The sequence below is a fragment of the Melospiza georgiana genome, chromosome 1 (genome assembly GCF_028018845.1).
Source record: "Melospiza georgiana isolate bMelGeo1 chromosome 1, bMelGeo1.pri, whole genome shotgun sequence".
Classification (NCBI taxonomy): domain Eukaryota; kingdom Metazoa; phylum Chordata; class Aves; order Passeriformes; family Passerellidae; genus Melospiza; species Melospiza georgiana.
The window spans coordinates 44,735,905-44,752,439 of NC_080430.1; the positions used below are offsets into that span (position 1 = coordinate 44,735,905).

At 45.0% G+C, this 16,535-nt stretch overlaps 3 protein-coding genes across 3 annotated transcripts in view; 2 read left to right on the top strand and 1 right to left on the bottom strand.

Moving 5' to 3' along the window:
• Positions 1-716: 716 nt before the first annotated feature.
• LOC131081320 (C-C chemokine receptor type 9-like) lies at positions 717-8,429 on the bottom strand. Its single transcript, XM_058020386.1, has 2 exons — positions 7,887-8,429; positions 717-1,877 (listed from the first exon to the last, which is right to left on the bottom strand). Exons 1-2 carry the CDS (start codon positions 8,427-8,429, stop codon positions 717-719), a joined length of 1,704 nt encoding a protein of 567 aa, XP_057876369.1.
• The window catches only part of GLB1 (galactosidase beta 1), a 40,865-nt gene continuing 32,698 nt past the window's right edge, over positions 8,369-16,535 (top strand). The window contains exon 1 of the mRNA XM_058029489.1: positions 8,369-8,481. Within this exon, the coding sequence (XP_057885472.1) occupies positions 8,428-8,481 (54 nt within the window). The 5' untranslated portion in view covers positions 8,369-8,427. The remainder of the gene's footprint in view (positions 8,482-16,535) is intronic.
• On the top strand, positions 8,400-16,243 carry TMPPE (transmembrane protein with metallophosphoesterase domain). The gene is made up of 2 exons (XM_058029501.1): positions 8,400-8,481; positions 11,156-16,243. Exon 2 carries the CDS (start codon positions 11,245-11,247, stop codon positions 12,559-12,561), a length of 1,317 nt encoding a protein of 438 aa, XP_057885484.1. The 5' UTR covers positions 8,400-8,481; positions 11,156-11,244; the 3' UTR covers positions 12,562-16,243.

Genomic DNA, 16,535 nt, shown 5'->3' on the forward strand with positions numbered 1-16,535 from the left:
AGCCCTTATTTTTTATTGTGAGGGGTGATTTGTTTCCAGTATCAAAACAGGAGCCATCATACCTGACATCACACAGCTAAAATACAGGAGAAAGACAGACCACATTCTGCAATGCCCATTTTATGTACATGAACAACTGGCTTTTCTTTGCAAGAAAAAACACCTATGCAGCCAAATGGAGCTGCATTTGCCCAGGCACAGAGAGCAGCATTTGGTCACTGCTACAAACCAGTGTCAGAGCTAAAGGCCATTCTCCTTTACACGGGACGGGATCTGGTGTAGGAATCTGGCAGGGCTCCCAAGTCAGGCCACATTCATAGGGGAACCTGGTGTGACAGCAAATGAAGGCTGAGCCCCCTCCTGCTGCTTCCTAAGGACAGAAAGCTTCATCTGCCTGTGTTGCAGCCATAGCTGGGTTTACCACCTGCTGTGAGACTTGTTATTTCAGGTTGTGGTCTGAGCTGCAGATGGGCCAGCTGTCACAAAGATATTTTTTGTGACAGTTCTGTTTATAGCATATGAACGTTTATATGGTTCCATTTTGCTCCCATCTGCCAAAGGTTTCCTGTTCTCTCAGCCAGCAGCCCTCAGTTGGTTCCCACACATCAAGGGCAGGTCCCCAACCCTTTCTGCCCCTCTGGGATAATCTTTTGGGGTATACAGAGGGTTTCCAAAGAGTTTGGTGCTTCTCTGGAGAGGAGAAGGTGAGGACTAACTTACAGGATGACTTTGCAAGGAGGAGACATAACAGAGGAGGTCCAGTGAGTGTTGAGGATCAGGGAGTTCCTGACCCGCCGTCCCCCCAGCATGGCAAAGGACCAGTTTGAGCTGTGCTCCTGGCTGTCACAGGCAGAGGAGTGCTCTTGGGCCCTGCTCCAGCAGCAGCCCCAGCTTTGCATCATCCTGCCCAGCGCCATCCTGAACCGCTCACCAGCAAAGACATAGAGGAAGGGGTTGAGGCAGCTGTGGAGGAAGGCGATCATCTGGGTGACCTGCAGCCCGATGTCCAGCTGGTTGGCAACCTGACAACTGTGCACCACCCCCGTGTAGGTGTCGATGGCTTTGACCAGCAAAACAATATTGTATGGGAACTGAGAGAGGAGGAAAGCGGTGAGGATCATGGTGATGATCTTCAGCGACTTCTGCTTTTGAAATCTTTTGGCCTGTAGGAGGGTGTTGATGATAAGGGCATAACAAATCACCATGACAAGGAGCGGGAGGAAGAATCCTATGATGACTTTCAAGGCCAGGACCATAACTCTGAAGATCACACTGACGTTTGGTGGGTACATGATTTTGCAAACTGTTAGGTCACCCACCTGTGTGCTCTGGCTGTAAATGAGTTCTGGGATGCACAGGCTCACAGACGTCAGCCAGACAGCCAGGCACATGAGCCTGCTGCGCAGAAGCCACCTGCGCCTACAAGTTTTTGCTTTCATCGCTTGCACTACCGTGATGTACCTGTCAAAGCTGATGCAGGTTAGAAGCAAGCTGCAGCCATAGAAATTGATCTTATACATGCTGTTGACAACTTTGCACATGAAGTCCTTAAAGATCCATCCATCTGAAGCAGCCTTGGCCCAGAAGGGGAAGGTGAAAAGGAGCAGGAGGTCGGCGATGGCCAGGTGCAACAGGTACAGATCCATCATGCTCCTCCTGAAGTGGTATTTGCAATAGACAAGCACGACCAAAGTGTTCCCCACTGTGCCCACAGTGAAGATGAGCCAGAAAAACACTGGCAGGAAGGCTTGAGCAAACTGCCTGACCTGCCTCTTGTCACACATGAAGTCTGTGCTGTTCACTGGGATCTCACACAGGGACAGCACCATGCTGTCATTCCTGTAGTAATCCAAGCTACTCCTGCCAGGATGTGTGACCTGCAATAGGACATCTAGTAAATTTGTGTTGAGAGGCTCAGTAAAACGTACATTTGCCCCTCTCCAACCGATGCAATTAAAATGCTTAATTTATTCCGTTTAAATGAAAAATTGCAAAGGATGCCAGTGAAACAGATAATTTCAGATTGCTCGGAGTGTGCAGCACAGCAGAGATTTATAAAAATGACCCATTGAGTGAAAAACTCACAAAAGAGCAGTCCACGACATCCAGCCAACTTCAGTCATGAAAATGGCAGGTGGTGAAAGCATTATGTCTGTCAGATAATTCAAACCATGGTTTGCTTGGCTTCAAATACATAACAAAAGGCAAAATGCCCAGCTTGGAAAGAGGTGGAGAAGAAGTCTTTGTGTTACTGCTACATTGGGATAGTACCAGTGGCTTGAAAGAGGCAGAAAACTGATGGAGACAGAGGAGGGGAAGGAAAAGGAGATGAACAGTGACATAGCTGTATACTCACAACATTTGCAGCTTCCATCTTCAGCCAGATTGCTCCTCAGTCCTGAAGGAAGCTCCGTAGCCTGGAGAGGAAAGATGGGGGAAAACAACTGATTTGAAACAACTCTGAAGCAGGACTGTGACCTCTTCCTTGTACTTCTTCTTCTTCTACCTTTAATAAAAACCTCAACTCCTTGAAACAGCTCTGGCCGGAAGATGAACAAACCACACAGAAATTGATGCTGCTGATTTGAATTATTTACTTATTTCCATTTTACAAATTTACATTTAGCCTAGATTAGGTCTTCAGCTTCTCTATGGCACTGTGCTGATTAAGTCCTTGGATGCACTATAGTTACTGCTATCTCATTTTTATCAAGCTGTAGGCTCCCCAGTGTGCACATGTAAAAAGTAATCTAAAAGTACTGTATCTTGCAAAAGATTCATGAGCAAAATTGAAATTTTCCTCTAAAATTATCTAGCAACTAAGAAGGAAAAGTACCTGGCTTTAGTAGTTCTTTGCAGTCTTAAATATTTGCATCCTCTGCAGCAAGTGATTAATCTCTACCTGCAACTTCTCTTTCTTATCTGTGATTCTTTAGTGCTCATTGCTGTTGGCCTGCAAAGCTGATCATTGAGCCCCAGTAAACAAAAAAATTGGGTTTTTTCTGCTGCAGATTGCTTTTCTAGTTGGTCCATCATCACAAAAGGTAGCTGAGCCTGGTGGGCTTGATGCAACACAAATGCACCTAAGTATTCCACATGTTCTGGACCAGCTTGTCCAGAATAATGCCTTGTTACAACACAAGGTGAGTCAGTGCTACTGGGGACCTTCAACTAGCACAGATTTTTCCTCCAGACCCATTGAAAAACAGCTCATGTAACTGAGAGGTCGCCTTGCAGAAGCCACAGCAGAAGTGGATGGAGCCAAACCTCCTCCATGGGGAAATGGCCCATGTTCATGCTCTGACTTCCCTCTGACTGCTCCTTGTGGGCTGACAAAAAGCACCTGTGGCTGTGGCTGGCAGCAGTCAGTAAGCTCCTGATTTCTCCCCAGAACTTCCTTCTAACATGGCACTGAAGCATCTGGTGAAGGGTGCAGAGCTGTGTATCCCCAGGGAGCTTTTTTATGTTACTTTCTTCTAGCTGTCAGACCTACCTTAAATTGCAAACAAAAAGATCATTGTAACTGGGCCAGTTCTGTGGGGGGGAAAAAAATAGGTGATTTGTAATTTAGTTCCTTTTCCATGGAGGCTGCTCATGGGAAAGAGAGACATGAATAGGGGAGGAGTGAGGGGACTCATCGGGACAGTTGCTGCAGGGGGGCCAGCCTGGATGTGGCACCCAGGAGTCACACTCTGCATGTAATGTTTGCTCTTTAGACCTACAGTTAACCTTTTTGTAGGCCGAGCTGAGTGTGTGCTCCTGGGGCCTCAGCATGATTAGACCTGTCCCAGACTGCTTACTCTGTGGTTTTCATGTTTTCGGTGGCTCAAACACACGTGGTAATCTTTTCTTTCTTTTATTTTTATTTTGAGGTTTTTTCCTGGTAAGCTCTTTTGATACCAAAAGGACAATGTCTCATACCATCAATTTTCTGCTCACGTGCATCATCTAGCACAGGGCAAATCAGATACTGCTCCTAGGCTGTGTCCTGCTGCAGAACACTTTCCTGGGGAGAAAAAGTACCCTTGAACAAGAACTGGACTCCTCTGGGCAGCTTCCAGTGTCTTTTTGGGAGGCTGGGACAGGAATGAGCAGCTGGGTCTAGTCCTGACCTCTCCAGGCTGACCCAAGGTCACAGCTTCCCACTACTGCCTGCCAGGGATGCCAGCAGGCAGGAGGCAAGACTGCAGGGTCTGTCTCCTGCCCTGCAACACCACGTGCTTTGCAAACAACAGCAAAAGGGAGCAAACCAAAAGTATGCCACCTTCAAGAGGAAAGGCCAGGCTATTCCTGCTGCAGAAAGTGGGGAGACCCAGGACAAGATGGCAGACAGTCCCATAAAGTCCCTACTGGTGGCACATCTTTATGTGACAACCATCCAGAAGAGTGTGGCAGGGAAGACTTTGAAAAGGCAGTGAGAAGTGGTTAGTAAAAATATGAACATGCACATCTTATGTCTTCTTTCTGGTAAGCTGGCATGCAAATGATACAGACTTAAGTTCCCCTCTCTGCAGGAAGTCTGAGCACCTTGGGTTTTTGCTTTAATGATGGTGTTCAGCTGTGACCAATGCTTGTTTGACTCAGACTTCAAGGAAATGTCCAAATCACAGTTCAGGTTCAGTTCCAATTATGGAGAAAACAGTGATTCTGGCTAGGTTTTGAGCTGGGCTCTGCTGTTACTTGGCACCATACTCATGTCAGCAGCAAAGCATCTCCTTCCAAGGGGAAGAAGCCCAGGATGCTCCATATTCCACTGCAAATTCTCTCCTAAGGTGTCTGGGTATCTCTAATAATTGGTTGTCATCTTGAAACTCCTCGTGAAACAGGCATAGGTCTGTATGATGATACCACTGTACAGGATTTGGCCTCCACTACCTCCTGGGCCATCCTGCAGAAAAACAGAAGAGGGGGAGTAGATCTCAGCCAAAGCCCAGGGCACCTGCTAAGGAAAGCACATGTGAAAGCAAAGGCATAGACTCTGGGATTAGGGACAAGTTTCCCTGAGCTTGCAAATGGCTGCCTGATGGTGGATCCACAGTAATTACCTGTAATTCAAGCTCGTTTGGCCCTTGGTATAATGCAGCCTGATTCAGCATTGGGAGAGCTACATTAACTGCAGTAGGGTAAAGGCATGCCCATGAGCAAAGCCTCAGATGCAAAGGATCTTCACATCCTTTGGTCTCTCCTTTGTGAATCCGAACCCTCACGTTCAGGATTTACCTGACTTTAATTAGACTTAGTTTAATTCTCCCTGGCAGCAAAGTAATAAGTATGATTTAGCCCACCCCTTTACAGAGCCAGTCCCACTGTGCTAAAAGCCCCAGGGTAGATAAACCTCCAGACCAGAACACAGGCAGCTGCTCATCCTGTTCATCACTTTTCTGCCACATGACATTTGTTAAGTGAGTGTTGCTGACAACAGCAGCTTTTCTGCCCCCAAGAATGCACATAGAAGCAAAACAGTGTGAATGTTAGTCCTCTTACCACATTTCTGCCAAAATGGTTCCTGATTTGTATGCTCACTCAATGCCATCCACAGTTAAATCCTTTCAAGCAAAACCAGAGACAAGGCAGTCAGCTCTTACATCATATCTCAGCATGCATTGTGAGATAACTTGTGATTTCCCTTCAGCTCATATTGATGCAAAACTAAGCATCTCTGTTTTCCTTACAAATATATTGCTTTCATGTTCATCAAGAGAACTTGCAAGTGAAACACTGTTTTTTGTTTTGTTTAAAGTGAGAAAACTAAACCCACTGGTACTTCTTCTGTCTTCTTTTTAACTTTGGGGTGCTTAAGCATAATTTGGGGATGATTTTTAAAGTTCTTCATTTATTGCAGGTACTATAGGCAGAGAAGTACTTAGCTTGACACTAGCTTTTACTTAACTGGAAAGATTTTGCAGAAATAAAACAAAACTTAGGGCTATATCCTCTTCTGAGCCTGACCAAGAAGTTTCCTTCTTTCACAGTGAAAACTGCACCATGTTTGAGGTAAATCTATCTTTTAACATGCCGATTTTCCTTTCCTTGGGTAAAAAGAGGACATTAATCTGCTTCATTCCAAGCAGGCTGCTTGAGAGGTTCAATAACTCCTCAGACGGTCCGTTTAGGGGAGAGGCTGTGGCTGCAATTCACTGGCCTCTGTGGGGAGGATATTCACAGTCAGTGAGATCAGTGCAATTTTAGCCAGGTTACTTGTTTATGTAGATTACACACAGAAGTCCCTGGAGATTTCCATAAACAGGAGACAAAAGGGTCCTCTTGTGCATGGGTCCACAGTCATTAAACTTTTCCTTCTCTTCAGAAAGGTGGGGAGTTAAAGTACAAAACCAGCTTGAAAACTATCTGAGTGGCCCTGGCAATTAGAACATCCATCACAAAATGTATCAGCCCAGGCCTGCATAGGTAAACTAAAAATAGCTGAAATAAAAGTTTTGCCTGTAAGGATGGGTTGCAAACACAGAACATGAAGGAAAAACAGTATTATTTATACTACCCTAAGTGTAGCAACTCTTTTCCGCCACAAAAATAGGACAAGTTTAAAGTCTAGGTACTGAAGACACACAGGTAATCCAGTTTTGACCACAAAAAAAACCCAACAAAACAAAACCAAAAAAACCCACAAACAAACAAACAAAAAAAACCAAAAACCCCCCTTACATACATATATATATATATACACAATATATATACATATTTCTGTGAACCCAATTCCTGTTTGCTGGCATGGAATGTTTTAGCAATTCCTGTGAAGAGCCATGTCACCAGCAGCCCCTTTTACAGAGCACTTGGCAAGCAGGGATAGACAAACCAGAGGCTGGTGTTAAACATTCTCATTTCTGTTAGGTCTTCATATACCTATGCTGTGTATTCTTAATTAAATTGGGAGCTGCCTGTGCCTGCCTGCCTAGTTTGTAGTATCCATTTTAGAGTAAACATTCTTTTGGCTGCATCTGTTCCCAAGGGATAGAAAAACTTTACAGATCTCAGGTCCGACTACTATTTTAGGAGAACCAATGGCTTTGTTACTCATGCTGCAGGCTGGCTCATACTGTGACTTTTAATTCTTGAGTTAACTCCCTGCAGAAGTGTGCAGGGCAAAGGGATACAACGACACTCACCAGGAATGAGCAAAAGAATGGCACACCAAATATTGAGAGGCTGTGTGCCAGCCAGTGAGATCCTTAGCTGTCTACACGAGGCACTGAGTACAAAGAACTGCATTTGAAGTGCTTCTACACACAGCATGAGGAATAAGCAAGAGGAGCTTAGAAGCCTTGGCTCAGCCCCAGAGATGCACAGTCACCGGCATAAGAGAGCCTCCAGGTAAGGATTAAAGGACAAACAAATAAAGTGGGTGTGATTGTGGGAGTCTACTATAGGCCACCCAGCCAGGATGACAACACCAACAAATTAGTCTTTAAGCAACTAAGAAGTACTTGTAAATCAACATAGCTGATAACAGGTCCATAAGATTCCTGAAGCACCTATACCTCTAGGTACAGGTACTACGAGAACTGACTGGGAAAGGTGCCCTCCTTGATTTGTTGCTTATTAACAGAGAGGGACTTGTGGGCAAAGGGACGATTTGTGACTTTCTTGAGTGATGACTTGTGGCTTTCTTGGCCATAGCAACCACGAAGCAATCAAGTTTAAAATCTCTGCTGACAGGAGGAAAACTGCCAGCAAAACTTCAACTCTGGATATGAAGTGAGCAAAATCCAGGCTGTTCTAGGAACTAGTTAGTGAGGTCCTCTGGGAAAATGCCTCTTTCTGCCCAGCAAATTTGGCAGAGGCTGCAGCTCTTCTGTCATTCCTTTGGGGAGCTGGGGCAAGCCTGGGACCAGCCGGAGTGTGTGTGCTGCTGCAGATGATGGTCTGACCATTGGAGGTAAAGGCCAGAACCAGCTTTCTGTCCCAGCACCTATTGTGCGAGAGCAATCTTTGGAGATGTACTCAGCATTGGCGGTTGTGTCACGATTTCTCCCGAAAGAGGATGACAGTGCTTTAACATGGGAAGGAGAGCACCCAGGCCCAGTGCTTCCTGTCAGGATGATGGGCTGCCCAGGGGAGACAAAGGTCAGCAAGACCTTTCCATCTTGGAAACTTCTGCGTGGGAGAAATCCTTGGACGTATTCAGCATCCCAGGTTGTATCCCGAAGTCTCCCGTGAGCTCCTGACACTGCATAGCAGCGCTGAAACACGGGAAGCAGCGCGCCCAGCCGCAGGGCCTCAGGCGGGGCAGCCGGGGGGGCGTCCCGGGAGGGGAGGGCAGGGCAGGAGGAGGCCGGGCTCGGAGGGTGGAGCGCCGCTGCCGCGGTGCGGGTGGGGAGGGAGGCGGAGGAGGAGGGATGCCCGTCCTGCGCCGGCCGTTTCCCGGCGGAGCCGTCAGCTGACGCCGCCGTTTCCTGGCTGCCGCCCGCCATGCTGCGGCTCCTGCTCCCGCTGGCCGCCCTGGCCGCGCTCCTCCGGGCGGCGGTGAGTGCCCGCCTCGCCTCCCCCTCCGCCAGGGACACCCGGGGGCAGCGGGGGCCGGCTCCGAGGGGCGCGGGGGCCGCCGTGGCCGAGGGAGGGCTGGCAGGGGCCTCCTGCCGCCGCTGGAGGAAGGCGCTTCGCCTCGTTCCTCTTTTAAACCACGAGCGATTCAGGGCTCACGGGCGGCGCACAGGGCGCGGGTGCCGGGCTTGTGGCTGCGCCGAGGGGAGATCCCGGAGCCGGGGCAGGGAGGGGTCCGTGCGGTTCTCCCGAGCAGGCCGGCCGCTCCCGGCCCGCCGCAGGGGTGGAAGGGCTGGCGGGGCCGCCCGGCCGGAGCGGTGCTGCCGGCGCCGGGGCTCCCTGCGCGCCCGGGAATCGGCCGAGGCCTCGCTGAGCAACCCGGGGCCGTGGGGAACCGGTACCGACACTGCTGGTACATGCCGTGGGAAAACGTGCTCCTCCTGTGCTGTGTGAGAGGAGGAGGGAAAGAGGTTTTTCCTGTTCTGCATGGATTCTGTTGTAGCCGCCTTGTCCCGGGGGACGCAATCCCACAGCCTAAGGACGAATCCTCATGCTCCACAGGTCTCGTGGTTTGTGCCTCGAGTTGAAGGCAGAGTGGTACTATTACCGTGGTAGATGTTGTAGTTGCATGAGGCACGGGTGGTTAAAGATGTTTGAAAAATTGAACAACATCATGTGAGACCTTATGGGAGGGAAGATTGGGTCACGGTTGTGCTTTCTTAGGGGTGAGGTTGTTGCTGGGCCTTCCAAAATTTTGAAGGTAGCAGGCAAGAACAAATGCTCTTCAAATTTGGTAGTATGAGCACTTTTGGGGGATTTAATAGGTTCGTTTCAGACAGATAAAATACTGTAAAAATACATCGTTTTGAGAATTTGCTGCCATGGGAGGTTGTAAAACCAGATAGTACTCAACAAATTAAAAAAAATGGATTTGCCACATTTAAATACCTCAGGCTCATAAGCAACATCCAAGACTTTCCAACATCCATTTTCAACAAGAAATGACTGTGCAAGAGATTTGCCCTCTAACATCCCTAGTGTAGCAGCTGTGTCAGCTGAAGGAGTATGAAGGAGCAAACCACAGACTGTGGCCAGGGTCCTGTCATTTATTTAAATAGTGTTTCTTACTGCTGTCCAGATAGAGTGCCTGGAGGACCTATGGACTTGAATAAGTAGAGCATTTATTGTGCTCTTATCTTCCTAGCTCTGGGTGTTTTCTGTAGAGACATACGTGCAAAATAGCACTATTTCTTAAGAGTAGTTTAGTAACAACGGAGAGGGTTTGAGGAGCTGAGGCTGCCAGGCATGGTTTCCCTTATCAGCCCACAGTTCCCTAACACAAGCAATGGGGGAAGGGGTTAGGTTAAAAAACTTGGTCTAGTCCTCAAAGTAGATCAGGGTCCTGTCATCACAGATGTGCTCATGTTCTTTTAAATTAGCTTGAGAGGACATATGCAGCAGATAAGCAACCTGGCAGACTGGGGTTTGCAGACTTCTGGGCTTAGGCTCACTGCTGAGCCCTACAATGCTGCTTTTGTGCCCTAGTTCTGAGATATTTTTGGCTGTAATGATTGCTTGCTTTCTCTGAGTGTGGCAGGAAGTGTTTTGAAAATAATTGTGCTATTATGACGCTATTATGTCAGACATGGTCTCTGTTGTATGTTATGAAAGACTACCCAAACTTTTTTCATCTATAACTAAAATAAAACAATAGGTTTCTTCTAAATAGCAATGTGCAACTTGAGCATTAATAGAAACACGTGACTAAGCAAAATACAGAGCAAAACAGGGAATTCTGCTACCATTTAAACATAACTGATCCTTGCTTGTTTGTTTCCAGTCTGTGAGCAGTCATGCATTAGATTGTGTACTCCCATCTAAAGGAGCAGGGTGTGGTATTTTAATCCCTTTTCAACTTGGTTGCATCCTGTTAGACCAGGATATACTAGAACAGGTGTTGAGGTTTTAGAAAACTCTACTTGTAGTGGAAGGGAGCTGGAAGCGAGTAGCAAAACACAGTGTGAGTTTCACTGATCCTACTGATTTCCAGGGCTTTGGAGAGATCTGATTCACAACAGCAGGCAGGGATATCTGCTGATCATCTGCAGTTTCTGGGACCACAGTTGCATCTGTTCCATGGGGATTTCACTGCTGCTGTAGCATGTGTTAGTAAAACATCTTGCATTTGGTAAGGATGATGCAGGGTGATGCCTGCTTTTCAGATGGAGCCAACTGCTTGGCAAGAAGAACAGAAATCATGTATTAAGTTAATATCAGAAGCAGTCCCAGAACATGTACGGGATTTACAAATGCTACAATGGTTTTTCCCAGGACTCATTGCATCCTCGTTGTGATGTATTGCCATCTACTATTAGGAAGTCTTGATGAGAAAAAGGTGTTTAAAAGGAAAGGGGGTATGGGGGAGAAATGATTGAGGGGGGCAGACAGGGAGCTTGGAAGGAGACTTCCAGCATCCAGTCTTTTCTGTTGTCTGGTTTACTCCACTTCAGGACATCTCCTTTTTGTCGTTACGACAGTGATTCTGCATGACCCAGCATCTTGTGTAGTGTGTAGAGTAACAGTCCTTTATTGCAGTCTGGGAAAAAGGGAATGTGTGTAATATTTTAAAGCGGCTCATACTGGTTCCTGGTTGCAGGCTTTGTTGACCCAAGGCATCCCTTCATAACCACATTATTGACTTCTGGAGACTTCTGCAGAACAGAGGAGAACAGTCAGGAAGCAAAGATGATCTCCTTCAAGCAACTGCCCATTGAAGCCAAGGCTGCAGTGGCTGCAGGAGTGGTTTTCTTCTCCATGATGCTCTCACGGAGTTACCTGGCGGAAAAACTCGATTTCAGGACGCGGCGCTGGCTTCTAAGGCTGCAAATGGCACTATTTGCTAATACACTCATGTTGATGGGATCTCTTCATGTTTGGAGAAGCACAGTCACCACGTTCACCAGGTCTTCAGCTGCCAGCTCCTTCTGTTTCATGCTGTGGAAAATAGCTGTGTTCATGTTTCTAGCTTTGGCTCATTCAAGCTTCTTTACATTGCTGTTTCTTGTTGCAGAAGAGCCCTATTTCTTTTCTTTAGCTGCCTACACTTGCTTGGGAGCCTATATTATTCTCATCTTTTTCCTCTTCACTCTAGGCTCTGTAGAGCAGGCTTACAAGTTCTTGGCTGGGAGAGGTGCTAAAGCAAGCACTGGCAACAAGAACAGAACAGCACTGAAACCAGTTCTGGCAGTCTTGCTGACTGTTGTGCTGACTGTTGTTGGGCTGTTAAATGCTTCCCAGCCCCCTACTGTGAATTCTGTGGAGATTCCAGTTCACAAGCTGCCCTCAGCAATGAATAACCTGAAAGTGGTGTTGCTTTCAGACATCCATCTGGGGCCCACGGTTGGGAAAACCAAGCTTGCCATGATAGTGAGAATGGTTAAGGCTTTAAAGCCAGACATCACCGTGATTGTTGGGGACCTGTCTGATGCTGAGGCAAAGATCATCCGACCTGCTGTTGAGCCTCTTGGAGAACTTGATTCTCCTTTGGGGACTTACTTTGTCACAGGAAACCATGAGTACTACACCTCAGATGTTAGCAACTGGTTCGAGCTCTTAAAATCATTTAACATTCAGCCATTGCATAACGAGAATGTGAAGATTGTTTCACCAAAGAGCACTTCTGACTGGTTCTGCCTGGCTGGCGTGGATGATATTGAAGCTGATGTGTTGCGTTACTCGGGACATGGCATGGATTTGAAAAAAGCTCTCAGAGGTTGTAGCAGTGAGCATGCAATAGTGCTCCTTGCTCATCAGCCAATTGCTGCAAAGTGGGCCCTTCAGGAGAGACCAGACATAAATTTAATTCTCTCTGGCCATACTCATGGAGGGCAGATTTTCCCTCTAAATGCTGGAGCTTATCTGCTGAATCCATTCTTTGTTGGCTTGTACCAAGTTGGGCAGAATACCTTCGTCTACGTCAGCCCAGGGACGATGTACTATGGAATACCCATGAGACTGGGCAGCAGAGCTGAAATAACAGAGATTATTCTACGTTCTCCTTGAGGAGTTTTCCATTTGACAGACTCCTAATTTTTTTTTTTTTTTTTTTTTTTTTGGCCAGTATATTGGCTCTTCTACAATGAAAGCAAATCCTTTTTCAGGGAAGCCAGAGATGTGTTGGGCTGAACTTCAGTAGGTTCTGTTAAGTTTGAGCAGAGAACACTAATTGTGTCTTGGGCCTATGAAACAAATTTGGGACATGTTAAATTATTGAAATAATTATGTCTTTGACTTCATTATTTTGAGGTTCTGCACTTAAAGATAACACTGGTGTCACAGAGATAATGTGTGTCCTGTGCATGTTTAGTAATACCTGTGTCCTGCAGCTACTTCATGTTCCACTGTTTGGTGTCCATCAGGCAGCTGCCTCACCAAATCTCAGGCAGGTGAAGTTCTGAGCTTGTACAGTGAAGTCACTGATGTGTCCTTTGCAGAAAGGCCTGCAAGAATGTGCACTGAGTATGTAAACTCGTATGCTGGAATTGCTATGGGTAAGGAAGAGTTTAATAGTTTAGGGTTGCCTTTTTTTTTTTTTTTTAATTGAGACTGGATATTTTTATCCTGCTAGCTGTCTGCAGCATGCAAAAAATTTGGTGAGACTGACACCAAAGGTGAAAGTAGCTGTCTTTCTCAGGCATTTTCCCCAGAATAGTTGGGCATCCAGTAATTGTTTACTGAAAATAGCTCTAATAAAAGCAAATTAGGAGAATTCCAAAATTAACTTCTTTTGCTGTCTGAGCATACAGAACCTCCTTATATAAAGCACTAATTCCAAAGCTGAAATACTCAGTGTCTTTTGTCTTATTTCTGTATTTTTTTTCTTTCTGCCTAATTTCTCCTCCATCGTTTTTCTCTTGCAAGAAGAGAAATTTTTATTTCAATACAATGCAAATAAGTTAATGCTTGAAATTTGTTGAAGGCTTTAATATTTAAGTAAATTGCATCCTCTTTTATTGAGACTAAACTCTGCAACAGGTGACTTTCCTTAAGAGCATTTGCATGTCAGTGTCCTGGTTGTCTGATGGGCACATGAGAGACACTGCTATGGGATAATGAATAGAGGATTTCTTCCCATCTTTCATAGGAGGGCTTATCATAAATTAACATAATTGTGGGATTTTTGAGGTATTAGAGAATAATTGATACAAATTCTTGTTTCTGTATCTTTGCATTCATGTAAGAAAGCCAGAATGTAAAATAATGTGTGACTTTTGTCCAGGCCGATGAAACACTTTACTTCTGTGCATCTTCTCTCTCTTCCTCTCCCACCTCATTTCTGCTGCATGAAATATCACAAACCACTAGAGCCTGGGAATCCTGCCTCTCTAGTCTGCAGCTGTAGCCACAGGGCTTTCCTTGCTCTGCCTTTCTCCAGCAGTGCCCATGTTCCCCTCAGGCAGACCCACAGCATGGGGCGAAAGAGTGGTTCTTATCCAGGAGACTGAGGATGGGAGACCAGAGCTGTGGTGTTCAGTCTTTTCCCGCCTTCCTGTGTGATCCTGAACCAGACAACCATAAACATTGGTCCCATTCTTCAGCTTCTGTTCTCATATTGAAGGAGATAGGTAGAGGTGTGTTTGAAAAGTACTGTAGTCTTTGTAAACTTGAGAGTTTTTTTAAGTTAAATGTTGAGGTTTGACTTCATCCACTCTGAACATCTCCCAGGCAGAGCTTCTAATTCCTATGCTAGTTTTGTATCCTGCTCCTCTGTACAAACATCTTACATTTTTACTCAGGAATAATGAGAAATACTCTAAATGTGTCACAAAGGTTAGTGGAATTGCTGGAGAAGTCAGTCCTCTTCTGAAAGACTGAGTATCTTACCAGCCATGCTCTCTGCTTGCCAGATTAGATAGTTTCTGTTTCTCACCACCTATAATTTTGTAAGCTTTTTTATGATAGTGTGATAATATCTGTTTAAGTATCCTAAGGTTTCCATGTGTATTCAACACTGCTTTTTGCAGTTGGTGACATAGGAGGGAATGAGGAAGGAATTTTGATTGCTCTCTGGTTACTTGTCAACTCGCCTTCAGTTAAGAGCTGTGTTCTGGGTTTAGTGGTGCAGAGTATTCTCACCTGGCCAGTAGTCCAGGAGGATTTTTACACTTGTTGCACTGAGTGTTCTTACCATGTTAAGAAGGCTAATTGTTAAGCCAGTTTCCTCTACAGGAGGCATTTGTGGGACTGATTTTAGATTGTGTCAGTTTCTCAGTGAGATGCTAGTATTATTTACTTTTTTCTTCCTGCCCTTTTTATTTCTCTCTTCATTCTGATCAAGTGTATGCAGAAACATAGCTGAAGGGGTCCTTCTGTCTCAGAATTTCTTCATTACTTTGTGTGTGCCTCTCTTAGAAAATAATTACGTATCCTTTCAGAAGCAGATATGCATCATTTTACGAGTGGTCATTGTCATTTCATACATTCGTTGAGTTCTCCTGATGTAATTTAGTTCTTGCCCCTTTTTTTTGTATCTCTCCTTCTGAAAGGTTGTTTGCTGATGATTACTTCTTACTTTAAATGCTTTCTTTCTGTGCCAAAAGACTTCAAAGCCTTTTCTTATTTTGCTTTTTAGTTATGGATGGAAAGTATCCTATATCAACTTTCTGTTTGATGAAAGGAATGAACCGTTTCTATAATCTCTCTACTCAGCAATCTCTAACTGTCCTTCAAGGTTCTTTCTATACTTTTTCCAGTTGGATTTGAATGTACACAATGCAGACCTATGTTCAGTATTTCAGATGAAGAAAAATTGCTGTGCTGCTTATTTTTTAATTTTTAAAATTTTTTTGTAAATTTTATGTGTGTGTGTAATGTATTTAATCTAGAGAACTTAACTAAATGAATATATATTTCATCCTATAAAAGGCCAGTTCATTGGGGGCTGAGGAGGAGTTAATTAATGTCAGAATTAATAGCAGAATATAATAGTATTGTCACTTTGTGAAAATTATATTTATTATATAATTACTATAGAATGGATTGGAAGATATGTAAATTGTGGTATAACAAATGCTTTAAATGTTGAGATTTAATAAAACTTTATTCTTATAATCAACTATGAGGCCTCTAGTGACCTTTTATTTTGTACCAGTTTGCATTGTAGCAGTTTGTGCTGAATAGTTTTAACACACTCATTCTATTTACCAACAAAAAGCTACCAACAATAAACCTTACTAGTTTTGTAAACTCCTACACCCTTACTGCTCAATCAGTCATAGTGGAAAGTGGGAAAGGCCACTGTTACATTTGCCTGAAGCCTGCTAGGAGAAAAAGATGCAGACAGCAGGGGTGAGGATGTGATGCTGAGAAAAGGACCACTGACAGGGCACAGAAAGGTTACTAAGAGAATATTTTGGAAGGAACTGAAGAAAATGGGTGATTTGTGGTTCTCAATTTTGATACTTGAGGTGGAGAAAGAGATGTTCTGTGACTGGTCTAAGAGAGGCTAAAAATCTTCGGAGATGGAGGATTTGTACCTGCATTTGTTTGCTTTCTAAATAAGAAAAAAAAAAAACAACCCCGGTTTTGTAAATTTGGAGAATGTGAGATTTTTGCCACTGATAAACCATTCGGTGTGTTGAAAATGGAAAAAAAAATTTGTGTCAAGAGACATGCACATTATAAAATGTTGAAATTGCATTAAGGTTGCAGAAATAAACTCTTACTCGATTTAAGCAAGGACAAATTCTTTAGTTCTTCTCATTTCCATATGAGTATGCTCTGAGGGTGTAGGGTGCAACATGATACCATTGCCTGTAAGGGTCTGAATTTCCAGCTGGGCACTGATAGGAATTGGTATGAAGGAAGTGGCACCCCAACCAGTGCTGTTTGCGTTGCTTACCAAACGAGCAGAGCCACTACCCCATCTTCAAGGGACACAAAGTGGGAGTGAATTCCCTGCATGCTCACAAGGGTGAGTATACGGCATTGGCAGAGCCTGACATGAATTCATGAGGACAGCTCTCTTGTTTTTGTTG

Bases quoted from the DNA above. Each gene is read 5' to 3' on its own strand.
- LOC131081320 (XM_058020386.1), bottom strand. From the start codon at position 8,429: ATGGCGGGCGGCAGCCAGGAAACGGCGGCGTCAGCTGACGGCTCCGCC. The intron at 1,878-7,886 runs GTCAGACCATCA...GTCCTATTGCAG, and splicing joins TCTGGCCTTTACCTCCAATG to GTCACACATCCTGGCAGGAG.
- TMPPE (XM_058029501.1), top strand. From the start codon at position 11,245: ATGATCTCCTTCAAGCAACTGCCCATTGAAGCCAAGGCTGCAGTGGCT.